We start from the raw sequence: 17666 nt of genomic DNA, 5'->3' as shown, positions 1-17666 counted from the left end.
CCCAATGAGACACACAATAAACGTCGTGCTCGTGTGCAATCTATGACTGCGTTTACTATCTGTAAACAAAGGGCAAATAATTTACCGTCTGAAAGTTTTATGAAAACACCATTTTCACAAAGGAAAAAGAAATTTCCAGAAAAATAATTCTTTCTTTTGTTGAGACGTGTGAATAAATCGCCATTTTATGACGTATTGTAAAGGAAAATGCATTGCGCAGACGCACTAGTTCCTTCACAAGTAGAAAGTTTATTACTTGTTTTTCATTCGGAGTTATAATTAAATAATGCATAAAAGCGGTTAAAATGAATGGCGGCGTATGGAAGTAATGAGAATTATTATTCCTTATTCATTTTCCGCTCTGTTAGGCCCGGTAATTGCGAAACATTCATTCGCTTCATTCGGTATTAATGACAAAAGTGGCGCCACCGGCCACGACCAGCCCCGATATTGATGTATCGCGCACGCCACCACATTCATGCGCAACGCGTACCTCCAATCAACAACCCTCTACAGCGGGAAAAGTTTCAAGGCGCTTTCGAGAAGTAGCCGGCAAGTTCTACCGCAGTTTCGGGTGGGGTGTGTAAAATCAACGCCCGCAGCGCCGCTACGCACACATCACCACTTCCACCCTCCACGACGGTAGTAGAAGTAAATCGGTTTCTATGTGCGCGCGCGGTGCTCGCAGCGTCAGTTCACGCGTCGCTGTGCGTCGCCGCTAGCCGCAGCGGTCGTGCCGTGCCTTTCACCGCCGCCTCCCAAAGAAAAACGCGGCGCCGAAGGCCTTAATCCACCCAGTGCATCGCATTCAAAAAAACCCCACAACCAACGCATCCTCAGATAACCAGTATAAACAAGCGGCGAGAACAAAAGCGTAACGAAAACAAAAGTTGAGTCACAATGCAGGTTTGGACCACTAGTACCCAGACAATAAACTAACCTCGAATACTTCAAACCTTGACCATTCGCTTGGTGCGCTCCTTGATGAGTTCATGAGTGGCGGCGATGGTGATCGCAACCGACCGCCGCTCGCATTCTTTCTACCATCGCACGCGGATTGAATGGCGCAGGCGACGCGCGTTGTATTCGCATTGATCAATTCCCGATGGCGCCGACAATTTACACGCAGTACGGCGTCGCGATGGTCGCGATCTTCTTCTTCATCTTTTGGTGTTCGCTCTGGCTGCTGCACCTGCTAGCAATCATCTATGGGTAAGCCAACAAATCACCATCAATCACATATTCATGTATTAATAATCTCCTGATAATATGCAAGCTGTTTCCTGTCTCATGAATAGCATGCAACCTTGAACTAGTGTTTTAAGTTTGGTTTTAATGTGTTTCAGCAAATTTCGGTTGCACCAGAAACCCAAGCCACAGTTGGGTGATGCTGTACCTTTGCCTGGTGTGACAATACTCAAGCCATTGCTTGGCATTGATTCCAATCTGTCTTCTAATTTGGAGACTTTTTTTAAGATGGATTATCCAAAGGTAATAAAAAATTGATTAACTTTTTATTTATTTTTTGTTAAATAACTTGATTTATAGTGAAAACAATCACTTAAATTAAGTTTTTGTTGTTTTTTATTAAAAAGTTGATAAAAACATCAAAATGGCGGCGTTTTTAACACTTTACTTGAATGAATCATACCAATACTATAACGATTTATTTGTTTCAGTATGAGATAATGTTCTGTATAGAAGATGACACAGACCCAGCAATAATGGTTGTAAAAAGCCTGATGGACAAGTATCCGTCAGTCGACGCAAACTTGTTTATTGGGGGATCTTGTGTGGGTGTTAATCCAAAGATTAATAATTTACATAAAGCCTATGAGGCAGCTAGTTATGAGTTTATATTAATTTCTGACAGTGGAATACGTAGTAAGATTCTAAACGTTTATTTATCTATTATACTATCTCTTAACAAAAATTCATCGTCACATCACACGACTCACGAGAATCACGCCACCAAACACACACACACACACACACATCTAGTGCATGCCGTTCATTCGGAATATTTACCGCAGACTGCTAACTAACATAAACATTCGCCATATGCTTCAGTGATTAATAGATAATTTGCTGTTGGCTGACTTGAGCTGTGCGCCAGATTGGGTTCCCTAGTAGAAAAATGCGTTGTTATTGTAAATAAACACGAATCATGTACAAAATAACATTACAAGCCGCATGTGAGTAGAACAACACTAATTCTAAAAATGTAAATTGTCAAATTTTTTGGTGGAATTTGTGGCGTTTGCGTGTTTGTCGTGTTTATGTGATGCTTGAATGCTTTTCGTATCACGTTTTATTGTTAATTAAGCGCTGCGCGAACTGGAATCGTATTAATTGCGTGTAATTTGTAGTGAAAGAGGACACGCTGCAGGACATGATGAGTTTCATGTCGGAGGGAACCGCGCTCGTCCATCAGATGCCTTTCACGCAGGATCGCGAAGGCTTCGCAGCGACCTTGGAGAAGGTAACTTATAAAAAATCACCCCTAAACTATAAAAAAAAACTAATTAAACACGTTATAGATCTATTTCGGCACTGCCCAATCACGAATTTATCTTGTCGCTGATTTACTACGCGTGAATTGTCACACTGGAATGTCTGGTTTGATGCGTAAAGCCGCACTGGATGAGGAAGGCGGGCTGAAAACATTCGGATGTTATCTGGCGGAGGATTTTTTCATTGCGAAGAGTTTCAAAGATCGCAAATGGCGGATACGCATCTGCAGCCAGCCGGCGCTGCAGAATTCGGGCATATGCGAGGTGAACATGTTCCAAGCGCGGCTCACAAGGTAAGACTTGCTCTATTTATAAATTCACATTTGCATTCCGTAAATATTTGGGAGTTGACCTAGTCGCACAATCGATAAAATAATGAAGACGTGTGGAGTAATGTAGACTAAGGTTGATGAATATGAATAATTGAATGAGTTTTTTTTTTCTTGTTGTGTATTTATAGGTGGGCTAAATTGCGCATGGCGATGTTACCTACGATTATTTTCTTTGAGCCACTCTCGGAGTGTATGCTCATCGGCGCGCTGGCGGCGTGGGCGGTGAGTGTGCTTTTCAAGTGGGACTCACTCTGCTTCTACTTGATTCACATTCTACTTTGGTTTATGTGTGATTGGCTGTTATTATCCATTGTTCAAGTAAGTGTTTCGCCGTCAAAATTGACATTTACACAAATAATTTCTATGTTTTTCTCTTGCAGAATGGAACATTGCCATTTAATAAATTCGATTTTGTTGTTGGCTGGCTGTTCCGCGAGTGCTCGGGGCCGTGCCTCTTCCTGCACGCGCTCTTTAATCCGGCGATTCGCTGGCGGTCGCGTGAATTCCGACTCGCGTGGGGCGGCATCGCCGAAGAGATAAAACCCGCGCGCGTCGACAGCTACCGCATCCACAAGCCATACCTGATTAATTAGGCGCGCTTCACCAATGCTCAGTCTTACGGATACAAATTTTATAAATTTGCATAATGGATCTCAGTTTTTAGAGACTTAGGAGATACAATAAACGATGCCCAGGAACAATTTCTAGCCATGCAGCAGCAAGCATCAAAGCTTCGATTGTGTGCGTAGGAAATAGTTTTCAGACATATCAGAGGAGACGCGTGCGGATTGATTTTGTCCCGGAAAGCGACAAAAAACAGGTCAATAACGGACACAGCGTAATGTACATACTCTCACAGGATAGTATTTAAAGATTCATCTAGCCATTCAATACGATCGCCGACGAAATTCATTCAGTGGCTTTAAATAGACGCAGAATCATACAAATGAGCGCTTTTCACTTACTTAACTTGTTTTTTTGCTGCATTACATTAAGTTCCGCATCACAATGTAAACTTGTTGATGATTATTCGATGCGGAATTTAATCTCGAATAGAACGCAGTAATATTTATTATTTTAGCATGTTGCGTTTGTGAGTTATCAGTGAATAACTACCGAAACAACATGGCGCTGATATTTTATTTCTATTTCTATTTATTTTGCCAAAACTTGAACCAAACTTTGAGTTTTTTTTGCGTCGATGGTTGTGCTTAATTAAGATTAGCATGTAAATTATGCAAAAAACATACATCTGGGTCCAAAAAACACACGATAAATTAATTGGGAGACGGACGAACTAATGAATTACAGGAATTAACTGAATTTAAAAACACTAGTCGAATAATGAATGTCTTCATAAAGAATTTAATGGTCGAAGTTTTGGCGTCACAATGATTGTGATATCAACATACTCCTATAATATACGCATGATAAGTTAAAACAAAGGGAAAAACTAATACTAATTGGCTGTATTGTTCAGAAAACATAACTTTTGCATGCGCTTTGCGCGACTTGTACTTTTATAAATACGGATTACCGCCATTGCCGACTGGCGGGAGTCAATAACCATCATATGAAAATGAAATGGCTTAGAACACTAGGTGCGACTGTAGGGGAGTTGTTCCGCAATCGGATTAATTAATCATTAATCTGAGTGCGCGCGCTTGGTACGTTTCGCGTTGCAGTGGTTCTTATAATGGCGTTAGAATGTGACATTCGGCTCACGCTTTTGTACCACCCCAAAAATCATACTCTGTCAGAAAAAGAGTACATACATTGTAAATTTGAACTAACTTGTACATTCGTAGCTAGCTTTATTATTATTACGGTAATTAAGCGACAATGCCCAACAAATACATACAAAAAGTAAAAGAACCTTGTATAAAGCGTATTAATGTGTAAGTCTATTAATAAAAGAAAGACTGATTGTCTGCATTCACGCTTTTTGAATATTAGGTGCAGATTGTGTAAGAGTAGCATTAGAAACTATAGACAAATTACAGATTTCTATTATTTTAGCGATTTTCAGTAATTCGCCGATAGGTGTCGCTACTTACACTACATTTATAAAATTTGTAAATTTCTTATCGGGTGACGATGGAGTAAAAAATGGTTGTTTTAAATTGAATCATTGGTTCAATATACAATTCAGCGTTTAATTTAATTTATGTAATCTCAAAAACGCACGGAATTATTTTCTCTGTTGAAAATAAATTCGCTGGGTTCTAGTTACTATGGTTACGGGTTTATCAAGCGTTTTCCCCTTTGGTCTTGCAGTCTTTGTTCGCTGTGCGTATTACTTTAATGCGGAAATTATTCGATAAATAATTAATTATACAAAGTGCAATGAATTAATAATGGAAAGCCAAAAAATAAGTAGCAATTATGTGTAAAAGATAAAAAACAAAACTGTTGAACCTTAAGATTAAGTGTAAAGTATACACAATGTAATTTGTTGAAAAAGTATCAGTAACAAACGAAACAAGATTTTACAATCGGCCAATTCGTTCGCACACATGCGCAGTGCAAAACGCACTTTGATAAGGTCGTGAGAAATCGTTTGGTCGATTGCGCGTCACGTACAAACTCTGCCCAGGCTGCAAACCTAACCTGAAACCAATAGTCAAACGCAGTGTACATCTCGCCGCTGATGCTTTCCGGACGGTGTTTTCAATGCAGTTCGCGTTCGGTCGTCTAATGTGCCGCATTGTGATGGAATAAACCCGGCGCGCCCGGCGCACAAGACAACTACTTCGACATAATCACTGCTGTGTTTTGATCATCTCGCGACTTCGCCTGGTTCAGTTTTTCCGCACACGACGCTCGGCGGCGACGAGCACAACCAGCGCAACCAGCTTTTGCTTGTTGTGTGCGCCCGCAATCAATGATCGAGTGTCGAGTGGGGAGTCAGTCCAAGTCCGAGCTGCTGGTGCCGCTGGTGCTGCTCGACGGACATTAAACGGGTTGACATCACATCCCATCGACGAAGAAGTAAAACACGCGTCAGAAAGTTACACTCAAGCAGCAAAAAAAAAATCAGTGCGCCAATTGCACGATTATCGAACTTTTTCCGGAGCGAGATTCTCGCGTCGTGCTAATTGAATAATATTAATTCGATGTTATTGGCGTGGTACTCGACGTACTCTACATGTTCGCGAGTGTGCAGTGCGGATTCAACAATCTATCGAAACCCATTTCGGATGGTGGGACGGGTTGTACGCTTTCCGCGCTGACACAGGAGTGATTTTCGCGTCGTGTGAAAACTTTCGTGCGAGTCAAAAGTGCGGTGCGCTAGGGCCGAAGTGAAACAGTAGACGCTCGAAACACCAATACGAAACTTTGATGTTTGAGGTGAGTCGAGTGTGAAGTGCGTCGAATGCGAGGCTTTGCTGCTTCGAGCACGTTTGGGATCGCAACATTTGATGACATTTTAATGTAAGTATTACAATTCGATTTATTTGAGTGCAATTCCATTGCACCACAGCAATTCTCACATACATAGTAACAATTGGCTAGTGATTTTTTTCCGCCACCATTATACATCGACTCCAATCCGTGCGCTGGTCACAAAGAAAACGAATATGTTTTTTGCGTTGTTGAATTTTCGTTGCAAGTTTCCATTCCCGTGCAGCCATTTTGTTAATTATGGCACTCAAATCACTTTTATACATTTTCTCGTGTGTTTAGTGCGTGTGTGAATGTGAGTGTGGTGCCGTATGCTGCAACTGCAAGTGGCGTTGACGCTTTGTTTCTTTGTCGCAGCATGGTTTGATCCAGTCAATTATGTAATTGCGAGCATGATGAGCAAAGACGACAAGAACACCACGGACGCGTGCAATGGGGCGGCGCAGTGTCTTGCCCAAGGGCAACCGCAACCACAGGCCCAAGGGGGCAACAAGGAGCAGCCACCGACGACGAATGGGTCACGCGTCGGCAGCGGCGGCTTCGAATTCATCATTCCACCGGAAGCGCCCGTGTTTAGTCCTACCGAAGCGGAATTTCAGGAGCCGCTCGTTTACATCGATAAAATTCGCCCGATCGCCGAGAAGTTTGGCATCTGTAAAATTAAACCGCCGGCTGTAAGTAAAATTTAAATTTACATCGTAGGTTTTTATTGTGTTAATTGTCATTTTAAGAATTGGCAACCACCGTTTACGGTAGACGTGGACAAATTGAAGTTTACGCCCCGAATACAGCGCTTAAATGAGCTGGAAGCAAAAACGCGCATCAAGTTAAACTTCCTCGACCAGATCGCGAAGTTCTGGGAGCTGCAGGGTTCATCGCTGAAAATCCCAATGGTGGAAAAACGTGCGCTGGATTTGTATACGCTTCATCGACTTGTCGAGAACGAGGGTGGTTTCGTCCACGCGACTAACGGACGCAAGTGGGCGAAGATCGCCGTGCACATGGGATATCCATACGGGAAGGGCACCGGAACCATTTTGAAAACTCATTATGAGCGACTTTTATACCCATATGAATTGTTCATAAATGAGAAAAAGGTAAAACTTATTTCTTCGCGTTTAAAAATTATGATTTTAATTGTAATGATTATTTTAGAACCCTGGGGAAATATTCGAAATCATTAAAGAGCCGAAAGACGACGATTACAGACCACCTGTCAAAGTTGACGTACCCACCGGAAGTCCAAAGAAAAATGGCGTTATGCGCCGATCATTAAAAAGCGCCGAAAAACCGAAGGATGGGAAAAAAGCTAAAAGTAATGGTGATGTTGAGATTAAACAAGATTCCTCTGATGATAAGGAGATGGACGAAAAGGATTCCAAGCGTGATAACAAAGAAAACAAGGAAAAAGATAAAGATGTAAAGGAAGATATCAAAGAGCTCAACGGCACCAAACTACGATCGCCTATCAAAGATGAATCCGGTGAGGTGGGCAGTAAGGAACTGAAACGTCTGCAGTTCTTCGGCGCTGGGCCTAAGATGGCCGGTTTCAACGTTCGTAAGAAGGCGGATGACAAGACGCGTGGCAAGGTTATTGACTATCAATTTGACTGTGATCCTGTAAGACACCGTTTAGCCTTTGGATAATCTTATTATCTAATGTTTTCTTTTTGTTTTTATCCAGCTTGCTAAGTACATCTGTCAGAATTGCAAGCGCGGTGACGCCGAAGAGCAGATGCTGCTCTGCGATGGTTGTGATGATAGCTATCACACGTTCTGTCTGATGCCGCCACTTGCGGAGATTCCCAAAGGTGATTGGTGTTGTCCGCGGTGCATTGCCGCAGAGGTGAGCAAGCCGACAGAGGCGTTTGGGTTCGAGCAAGCGCACAGAGAGTACAATCTGCAGCAGTTTGGCGAAATGGCGGATACATTCAAGTCTGAGTATTTTAATATGCCTGTTCATGTAAGCAAACGTTCTTTATGTAGAAAAATTTCTTTTATTGTGTTATTATTTATTTGTATTTAGCTTGTTTCTACTTCAATGGTGGAGAAAGAGTTCTGGCGAATTGTTTCTTCCATTGATGAGGATGTCACAGTCGAGTATGGCGCTGATTTACACACAATGGATCACGGTTCTGGATTCCCGACGAAGAATTCCATCAATTTGCAGCCGGGGGATCAGGAATACGCATGCTCCGGTTGGAATTTGAACAATTTACCTGTCCTGGAAGGTTCTGTGCTTGGATACATAAATGCGGACATTTCTGGAATGAAAGTAAGCGTTCAAAACGAACAAAAGTTTGTTTTATTTTGATATAATTTGCTTTTTAGGTTCCATGGATGTATGTTGGAATGTGTTTTGCAACATTCTGTTGGCACAACGAGGATCACTGGAGCTATTCCATCAATTACCTGCACTGGGGCGAACCAAAAACTTGGTACGGCGTATCCGGAATGCAGGCGGAACTTTTCGAAAAGACAATGAAGAGTGCCGCACCGGAACTCTTCCACACTCAGCCGGATTTACTGCATCAGCTTGTGACGATTATGAATCCGAACATTTTGATGAATGCCGGAGTGAAAGTCTTCCGCACTGACCAACATGCTGGCGAGTTTGTCATCACGTTTCCACGCGCATATCACGCTGGTTTCAATCAAGGGTAAATGCAATACTTATTTAAATGTCCCGTAGTTTATTTATGTTTTACTGATTATTCACAGGTATAACTTTGCCGAAGCTGTCAACTTTGCGCCGGCCGACTGGATTGCTATGGGTCGAGAATGCGTCATGCATTATTCGCAATTACGCCGATTTTGCGTTTTCTCGCATGACGAACTTGTGTGCAAAATGGCGACCAACTCTGATAAGTTGGATATTACTGTGGCAGCCGCAACGTATACTGATATGCTGCGAATGGTCGAAACTGAGAAGAAACTACGGAAAAGTTTATTGGATTGGGTAGGTTTGCGTATAAATTTTGTGATTAATTATTTAATAATATTATTATTAAAACTTAGGGCGTAACAAATGCCGAGCGCGAAGCGTTTGAACTTCTCCCAGACGACGAACGGCAGTGCGAAATCTGCAAGACAACGTGTTTTATGTCCGCGCTCACCTGCGGATGCACCAAGGACATCGTCTGCTTGCGTCATTATTCTTCCCTTTGCAAATGCGCGCCTAATAAACACACCCTGCGCTACAGGTACACGCTCGACGAATTACTTCCATTGCTGCGAAGTCTCAAACAAAAAGCGGAGTCGTTCGATCGATGGGCCGACGGCGTCAAGAAGGTGCTCGATCGGAAGCATCCGAAAAGCGTAACGCTCAATGAATTACGCGCGCTGGCTGCTGAAGCCGAAGGTAAAAGTTTTCCTAAATCTGATTTGATGCAAACGCTCGCGAATGCCATAGAAGACGCCGAAAAATGCGCCAGCGTCATACGCCAACTCGATCTTAAAAAGGTACGCACGCGAAATTCGTATGATCAGAAAAATAAACTCACTCTCGAAGAGTTGCGCCTGTTTTACGAGGAGATTGATAGTTTAGCGTGTATTTTAGACGAGGAAAAGATCATCAAGGATCTTTTAGATCGTACGAATAACTTTGAAAAGGAAGCTGAGAGATTGTTACAAGTGGCGCTCTCAGATTGTAAGTTGAAGGAGGTGGAGGAGACGATTAACTCGAGTAATGATTTGTGTATTGAACTCCCCACGTTGAAGGCGCTTTCCGATCGTCATAGTCAATTAAAATGGGTGAAGGAAGTGTTTGACGCGCGTAAAAAGTCCGGCGACATAGCGGACATTGAGACTTTGCAAACATTGTTGCGCAAAGGAATTGTGTTACCAAATGATTCTCTCATTGAGAGTATGTTGAGTGATATACAGGGTGTTATAACTCAGGCACAGGACTGGGAAGCTAAAGCACAAGCACTATTTAAGAAAACCGGTCCAGATGTGTTATCAGAAGCGGAAAACTTGATAAAAGCGGCGGGTAAAATTGATGTGTACCTTCCAACTGAAAATCATTTGGTTGACAGTGTAAATAATGTCAAAGATTGGTACAAACTTCTCAAAGAAATGAACTCGTTGGAGTTTTATCCGTATCTGTCTTCAATAGAAGATTTGATCAAAAAGAGCAAAAGTTTTCCGTTTCAATTGGAGGAAGTGGATCGCCTTAAAGGCTATGTGAAGGGCGCGACGGAATGGAAGGAAAAAACGTCGAAAACTTTTTTGCGGAAGACTGCTACAACAACTTTAATGGACGCATTGTCTCCACGATCTCAGATTGCTCCCGCTAAAGGCCGGAAGAGAAACACAGAGGATGTTTTCAAGATAACGGAAAATATGGATCAAGCATCACTGGTTGCGGCGTTTAAGGACGCGGAAGACCGTGAAATGAAATTTATCGAGACGACGAGGCTCGCTAATCAGGCAAAAGTATTGACAAAAGAGTCCGAATCGACATTCTGCGTGTGTTTAAAGCCTGCATCTGGATTGATGATGAAATGCGAACTGTGTAATGATTGGTTTCATTCCGGATGCGTGCCGCTGCCGAAAGTAAGCGGACGACGACTGCGCAAGAACCTAAAAGCATCCGGCATCCATATTGGTTTCAAAGATTGTAAGTTCCTTTGCACGAATTGTAATCGTACGCGACGTCCGCGCCTGGAAACAATTCTGTGCCTTCTCATGGCGCTGCAGAAACTGCTAACAAGAATACCGGAAGGTGACGCGTTGCAGTGTTTGACTGAGCGCGCTATGAATTGGCAGGACCGGGCGCGAAATTTGTTGAGTCATCCGGATGTTGCGGCTGCAACGGCGAAGATTCAAACCATGACGCAGAAGTATAATGATTCTAAATCGAAGCACGACAAGAACGGAGATGTAAAGAAGAGTGATAAAGACGCTTCGTTGGTGTCGATGAGCAGCGAAGATGAGTCGCAGTCGGCGATAAGTAGTATTTCTTCAGATGATGAAGATTGTAAAGAAGAACACGCATATTCGATGCACTCGAAGCTAGCCGAGAATGATTTCTGTGTGCAGCTAAAAGAAGGCACCAAGGAATTATTAGCGGATTTGCTGATGGAAGGCGATATGTTGGAGGTGTCGCTGGAAGAGAACGTGCAATTGTTTCAGGTGGCGTTTATGGCCAGAGATTACGTCAAGAATCCAAATATAATTGATTTCGATGTAGGTATTTTCCTATTTTTTTCGAACTGTTTAATATTATAGTGATAATTTTTGTAGGTTGCAACTAAGACGCAAACACCTCGAAAGGGGCGGAAACGCCGCTCGGAGACTGAAGAACCCGCGAAGAAAAAGGAGCTGACTGCAGTGAAGAAGCCCAAAAAGCGGAATCAAAAGGAGCCGGGCGGTAATGGCGTGAAAGCGGCAGCGTCGGCAACGCGTAAACGCAAAGGCCGGGCGCGTAATTCGCAATCGAGCTCCGATGAGGAAGCTGACGAGGACGCAATGTGCGCGGTTGCCAAGTGCCTCAAGCCCGTCGGCGATGAAGTCGATTGGGTTCAGTGCGACGGCGGCTGCGAACAGTGGTTCCACATGGCGTGCGTCGGTCTCTCGGCGAAAGACATTAACGAGGACGAGGATTACTACTGCTCGGCGTGTTCGCCCCCTGAGACGGTGAAAGAACAATTGAAACTGGCGAACAGCGCCAGCGAGCTAGTTATAGAGTATTAAATTTACATAATTTCATACGTAGTTGAAGATGTAAGTGGCGCGAAGACCAAAAACAATTGGTGTCATATTTCGTCAATTTTTGATGTCACTGATGTGAGTTTAGCTAATTGAATTCGAGATCGTTACACATTGTCTTGAAATTGTTGCGTATAGGTTTCATTCAGCGGCTTGCAATATGCGATTTTACTTTTAAAAATGATGCGTTCTATTTGTGATAATTTTAGTTATAATGACACCAGGCCTTCGGAGTGAATCCCCAGTGTAATTTACTAATTAATCTTTTTCGTCGTTTATTTATTTACATTCTAAGTATATTTCGCTACTAAATATTGTATTTCTACTTTATAACTTACGAATTGTGTTTAGTCACGTTGATTTTCTTCGAATCATTTTAAGCACACAAGGCGTCGGGGCGGAAATTAAAGAAACAGTATTGCGTTTGTTTGAATAGAGTGTATAATGTATATAGATTACGTGTAGGACGGAACGATTGGTTACTTTGCGTAGTGTTCATTTATTTTTATACGAAAATCCAGCAGCGGCGATGCGAGAAGCAAACAAGTGACGTTGCTTTACATTCGCAGATTGAACGCTGCATCTGAGCGCAAACAACATGAATGTTACTTAAGTATTACGTTTATTGTAAATACTTTGTGGATGTGTTAATTACTACTTTATTCACAAGATATAGTATAATTTTTTAATGGATAACAAGATTTTGCATTATACACACACACACACATGCACGCCACGCACGCGCACGTTAGCGAAATCTCATTTTGAGACCTTTGAGGGATAATCACTGATTGACTTTATTACACATGAGATCAAATTTAGCAAAATCAGCATCATTGAATATATTTTTCAATTAATTCATTGTTCTATGATATATGAAACGCTTTCACATGATTGTATTACTCTGTAAAATTGTCGGAATTATCCTTCTTGCCTCTGGCTGCAAGAAATGGTGATGCGGCGCCATAGAAGATCTTTTCTTCCGTGCGGCGATTGCGAATGTTATCCTTTAGTTTCTTGCCGCGGGTGGTGAAGTATGGATCATAGCTGCCGTCCTCATCGGGTCGCACAAGTTCCCAGCGTGGTTCTTCAGCATACAAACGGCTGCTTGTTAAGTAAGGATCACGTTTGCCCCGGTTGGCCCAAAATGGACCGGAGGCATCCGCTCGCGAAGTGCGCTTCCATATGCTACGGCCGAAGCATCGTTGATTTGTCATGAAGTTCCTGCAGGCATTGAAGCCCTCAATACAACTTGCCGATAACTTCAATTCGTTTGATGTTGGATCGTACGTCTAGAAGCAGATTTACAATATTTTGTGTTAAATATATTAATGAGTGAATTTATAGCTTACCTCTTCCAGGGACATTGTGCACGTAACAAAAGCTACCAAGGACAGAATCAAAATGGACGCTACCGCTGCAATACTTCTGATGTTTTTCATCGTGCGATAGATGGTCGGGACTCCTGGCGACTGAAAGGATCGTTTGGTTTTCCGGATCTTAAATACTTTTCGCTCTAAAGGTGAGTGTGTGTTTGCTTATTTTTACGGGTTCGTGATTCTAATATTGGCCTACGGGTCAGGTCAGATTAGCGCGGGGCCACTGGGAGTCTCTTGTGTTGGTGGTTACGGTTGTCACTCGCCGGTCTGATTACTTTCGCATAGGCTTGCGTTTGTTTGCGCTAAACAACTTCTGTCGGCTGGTAATGCGAACATGTTCGAGTAAATAGCGAAATTTCTACTTAGGCGACGCGCAGTTACATGTAGCCAAGGGGTATTGTATGAGATTAAAACATCTTGAAAAATGGGTTTCATTTATAAAGATATATTTTCTTTGAAATTTTTTATGCGTATATTTATTAATTGTATTAGATCGATTAAAAATGTACAGTAGTGTTATTGTCTTGTAAACGACTTAATGCAACATCGTGTATGTTCAATAATCGGATAATAAGTAGGTATATTATGATTAGGGTACAGGAAAGTCATAAAAACGGTATTTGTGTGTTCCTGGCACCTAATTTTGACTCAGTATGATCTAACAAGATATCCGCACATGCATCAGATTGTAAATATTGAAATTCTTTATTAATCACTTTCATACAAATAATTTATTAAAGCGCAATTGCAACTTCTTCATTGCTTTGTAGCTCTGGTGCAGTTTCCTGTAATACAATAATAGTTTCTGCAGCCGAAAATAGATGGCGCTAGTGAGCACCTTTCTTATTATTGTCAATTGTTTTATTTTCTTGATACTAGAGGGTGTAAGTATCGGAAACAGTCAATCTTTTTACATACTCAGTCGGTGTTGCGCTGCGGTTGTGGTTGTACGTGTGTTATTCTCCTTTTCATTTGCTCTTTCCAGCAACTTTTGCATACATTATTTTAAAACACACGTCATTTAGTTCTAATACGTGAAGAGTTGACGGTTTATTTCTTGTGAAATAGAAAATTGGGTGGATTTATTTTCCACGCGCGTGTGTGTGCCGTCGACCGCCGGTTGTTAGATCTAGTTCCAATTGGATTTTTGGATTTTTAAACCACGCGTGTTAGTGAAACGTGTTTGTGCAATGTGGTACTTTATGGGTGGAAGAACAAGATAGTAATGACGCGAAGCATTGTAAAATGGATTTCTTTAATCCTAGCAGGAAGGATGATTTTGATTTTATTTCGGGCACTCGTGTGCGAGGTTTGGCAATGTCAGGGATCAACCCACCACAAGGATTCATGTCGCCGAAAGTCTGGTAAATATTATCTACTTACTATTAAAATTTAAAAAATAATTGAAATATGTACATTTATAAAAATGTAATATTTATATAAATATGAATTTTTGTCCGTTAGTCGTACTAATAGTAATGTGTAATGTGTATTGTTTTTTTTTTAATTTTATTTGCTTCCGAAAATGGTCTCCATCTTGCAATTAATTAGCTGTAGATGGGAGCGCCGTAAAAATACTGCCTAGTGTGCTAGTTGTGACAATGTTATTCAGGTATAGTTTAGATACACGAATATTTGTATGTAGACAATTTTTGGTTGAGCTTATCGTAATAACAACACCGCGTGGTCGGTTCATAGCGCGCATTCAGTTCCATTCCGGTTGCCGAGCAGAACACGCGTGTTCATCGCGACTAGTTTTATTTCTCCCTATTATAAATTGATCGTAAATCGATTTATATTCAATAAGCAATCGACGACATTTATTAGAATTGCGCGTGAACGGAATTTTGCCAGATAATAGCACGAGTGAACTACTGTCGGTCGTCGGGAATATTTTTCGCGTGTGGATTATACTGCACTCGTGTTGGCCTGCATGTGCACGGCGTGCGTGTCCGCTGTCGGTTATCGCCCAGAATAACTTGGATTTATGTTTAATTCGTATAAGTAGACAACGGATGTGTCCGGAGAAGAAGTTTACACTTACAGGGACCCTGGAGTTCGAATATTTATCGCAGAAGAATTGTAAATGTGCGCATTTTTAAGGCAAGTCTTCCGCGGCATTTAATAGTTGTCGATATTTTTCTGTATAATAAATGTTTGTATTTGTAAATGTAGTCAATAAAATAAAATTAATATCAATTAATATCTCATTCATATTTGCTTTTGGTATCCTTTTTGCCGTTTTCAGTATATGAGCTTTTCACACAATCAATATAGATATTAAACGCGTGCAGTAAGTGTAACATATCTGAGACTTGTGTTGTGGTTTTTAAAAAGTTACATAAAATAGAAACATAAATAAAAGAATCAAATATAAATGATAAAAACACTCGGTGGTCGAGTGGACACGTGCACCTGTTGGCATGCTGGTAGGCACGGATCGAATCCCAGGTATAGAAGGCATTTTTCTCAAATATAAAAATAACACGAGAAATTTGGGTTGCATATATGAACTGCAACGAAATATAAGAGAAATTGAGAAACAATAGAGAAAGGGAGAACAGAGAAAATAGGAGAAGTAGAAGAAGGAATTGCAGAGAAGAGGAGGAGGAGATAGAAGAAAGAGCAACAGGAGAGGATCAGATTTTTAAATTTTTTGGCACGTGTCGTTATAAGACAGTCACAGGTCGATCTCTCAGAGCGCCTCCGGCGCTCTGGTCGATCGCCCACTGCTTCGATGCGTCCATTGCTCCCGGCCCAACCTACAGCTACGATGTCTCTGCGCTTCATCCCCGAAATACTCAGGCATATCAACAATTTTTATGGTGGGGGATCACCCCCAGAGAGAGGGAACTCCTTATAAGGACGTCCTTTTAAGGACTTGTAAAAATATTTCTAATTTTTAAGTCGTCTCAAGAGAGGGGACACTTACAAATATTCTTACAAGTTCTGACCTGTAGCTGAAATGAAAGATGGAGTATACAAGTCATACAGGATACCTTAACAATTTTTATAGTGGGGATCATCCCCTGAGAGAGGGACCTCTCTTAGAGACCTGTACCTGAAATGATAGAAAGGGTACATTCAAAGCAGAAGACATAATATTTCTTAACATTTCTTTATTAATAAATACAATGTAAAATAATACAGTCAACAGAATTCATGCCGCCATATTGAAATTGGGATTACGACCTGCTTAGCCGCGCAAGTAAGCGCGTACTACTTAGTGAAGTTCTAGCGGGATAAAACAATTAGCAAAGTCAATTTTCTTCGTGATTGAAAACACAAATACAGGGTGTTACAAAAGAAAATTAAGTGCAGACAGGAAAACATCTAAACACTTAACTATCGCTGGTTTCTCACCGTTACTCTGGGAAACAAATATACAGGGCGCTACAAAAAGAAAATTCAAAGTGCAAAAAGTTAAATTCTAATAACAGTCAAACCAAAATTTTCAGAGATTTGAAGGAAAACGATTATACAAGGTGCCACAAATAGAAAATTCAAACATTAAAGAGGAAAACATCTAAACACTACAAATATTGCTCGTTTTCACCCGATACTTCAGGAAACTAATAAACAGGGTGTTACAAAAACTTGAAGTACAAAAAAGCCCTAAAACCACAGCTGAAGGAAAGTTTTCACGGACACAAAGAAAAGCAAATATATAGGGTGTTCCAGAAGGAAAACCCCAAGTTTAAAACAAAGAACACTCAAAATTCACAAATAAAGGCGATTTACTAAGTGTTGTTGGGAAAACAAATATACATACATATATAATTGGAAACTACAAAAATGGTCAATATTCATATCATGTCGAGAGAAATTTATACCAAAACAATTTTAACATAAATTCAAAGATTTACCCGAAAATCATCGGAGAAGTTCAGTAAAATGGTGCTACAAGAATAAAACACTTACATTTTAATATATTGTGTATATATTTATTATTTGATGACAGCATCAACTGCATAAGGTAACCGACGGGTGAAGCATCATCATAAATTGATAGAACATCCGGTGGAAAACATCTAAATCAGCAGACGGCTATTTACTTACTATTTACTTGTAAGTATTAAGATGTATGTAGACTATGATAGCGAAAAACTATTCAACGTACAAGATTTTATTAGATCAACACGAAACTTTTAATTTAATGATGATAAGGATTGTAATTCGATTAAAAACGTTCACCACAAAAATATTGTCATTTTAATAATCCTCAGATACTTTTTAACACTGTGCTTGTAATAATTAAATTATGCATGTTATTTTCGGAAATGGAACTAAGAATTCTGATAAAAATGCTACCATGTGTTTGTAAT

General features: G+C 41.0%; 3 protein-coding genes across 3 annotated transcripts; 2 read left to right on the top strand and 1 right to left on the bottom strand.

The window, feature by feature from the left end:
• The first annotated feature begins 497 nt into the window (after positions 1-497).
• On the top strand, positions 498-4720 carry GlcT (ceramide glucosyltransferase). Its single transcript, XM_065309466.1, has 7 exons — positions 498-1212; positions 1347-1491; positions 1680-1884; positions 2370-2482; positions 2541-2806; positions 2974-3163; positions 3226-4720. The coding sequence occupies exons 1-7, from the start codon at positions 1106-1108 to the stop codon at positions 3436-3438; spliced, it is 1239 nt and encodes a 412-aa protein (XP_065165538.1). The 5' UTR covers positions 498-1105; the 3' UTR covers positions 3439-4720.
• Positions 4721-5271: 551 nt separating this feature from the next.
• Kdm5 (Lysine demethylase 5) lies at positions 5272-12819 on the top strand. The gene is made up of 10 exons (XM_065310038.1): positions 5272-6280; positions 6608-6924; positions 6982-7347; positions 7406-7870; positions 7935-8213; positions 8277-8525; positions 8582-8910; positions 8972-9209; positions 9269-11440; positions 11498-12819. The coding sequence occupies exons 2-10, from the start codon at positions 6643-6645 to the stop codon at positions 11945-11947; spliced, it is 4830 nt and encodes a 1609-aa protein (XP_065166110.1). The 5' UTR covers positions 5272-6280; positions 6608-6642; the 3' UTR covers positions 11948-12819.
• Positions 12780-13762, bottom strand: LOC135797596 (uncharacterized). Its single transcript, XM_065310047.1, has 2 exons — positions 13315-13762; positions 12780-13254 (listed from the first exon to the last, which is right to left on the bottom strand). The coding sequence occupies exons 1-2, from the start codon at positions 13402-13404 to the stop codon at positions 12862-12864; spliced, it is 483 nt and encodes a 160-aa protein (XP_065166119.1). The 5' UTR covers positions 13405-13762; the 3' UTR covers positions 12780-12861.
• Positions 13763-17666: the final 3904 nt, after the last annotated feature.

Source organism: Atheta coriaria, unplaced genomic scaffold, assembly GCF_025399875.1.
Source record: "Atheta coriaria isolate IRGN ID8LTWV9N9 unplaced genomic scaffold, Caltech_Dcor_3.1 hic_scaffold_8_pilon, whole genome shotgun sequence".
Taxonomy (NCBI): domain Eukaryota; kingdom Metazoa; phylum Arthropoda; class Insecta; order Coleoptera; family Staphylinidae; genus Dalotia; species Dalotia coriaria.
The sequence above is the reverse complement of the archived record's forward strand: the minus strand, read 5'-3'. Positions and strand labels throughout refer to the sequence as shown.

Coding starts and splice junctions, on each gene's coding strand:
- GlcT (XM_065309466.1), top strand. CDS start 1,106: ATGGCGCCGACAATTTACACGCAGTACGGCGTCGCGATGGTCGCGATC. Junction 1,213..1,346: donor CTGCTAGCAATCATCTATGG/GTAAGCCAACAA, acceptor AATGTGTTTCAG/CAAATTTCGGTTGCACCAGA. Junction 1,885..2,369: donor TTCTGACAGTGGAATACGTA/GTAAGATTCTAA, acceptor TGTAATTTGTAG/TGAAAGAGGACACGCTGCAG.
- Kdm5 (XM_065310038.1), top strand. CDS start 6,643: ATGATGAGCAAAGACGACAAGAACACCACGGACGCGTGCAATGGGGCG. Junction 7,348..7,405: donor TGTTCATAAATGAGAAAAAG/GTAAAACTTATT, acceptor TGATTATTTTAG/AACCCTGGGGAAATATTCGA. Junction 8,214..8,276: donor ATTTTAATATGCCTGTTCAT/GTAAGCAAACGT, acceptor ATTTGTATTTAG/CTTGTTTCTACTTCAATGGT.
- LOC135797596 (XM_065310047.1), bottom strand. CDS start 13,404: ATGAAAAACATCAGAAGTATTGCAGCGGTAGCGTCCATTTTGATTCTG. Junction 13,255..13,314: donor GCACAATGTCCCTGGAAGAG/GTAAGCTATAAA, acceptor ATCTGCTTCTAG/ACGTACGATCCAACATCAAA.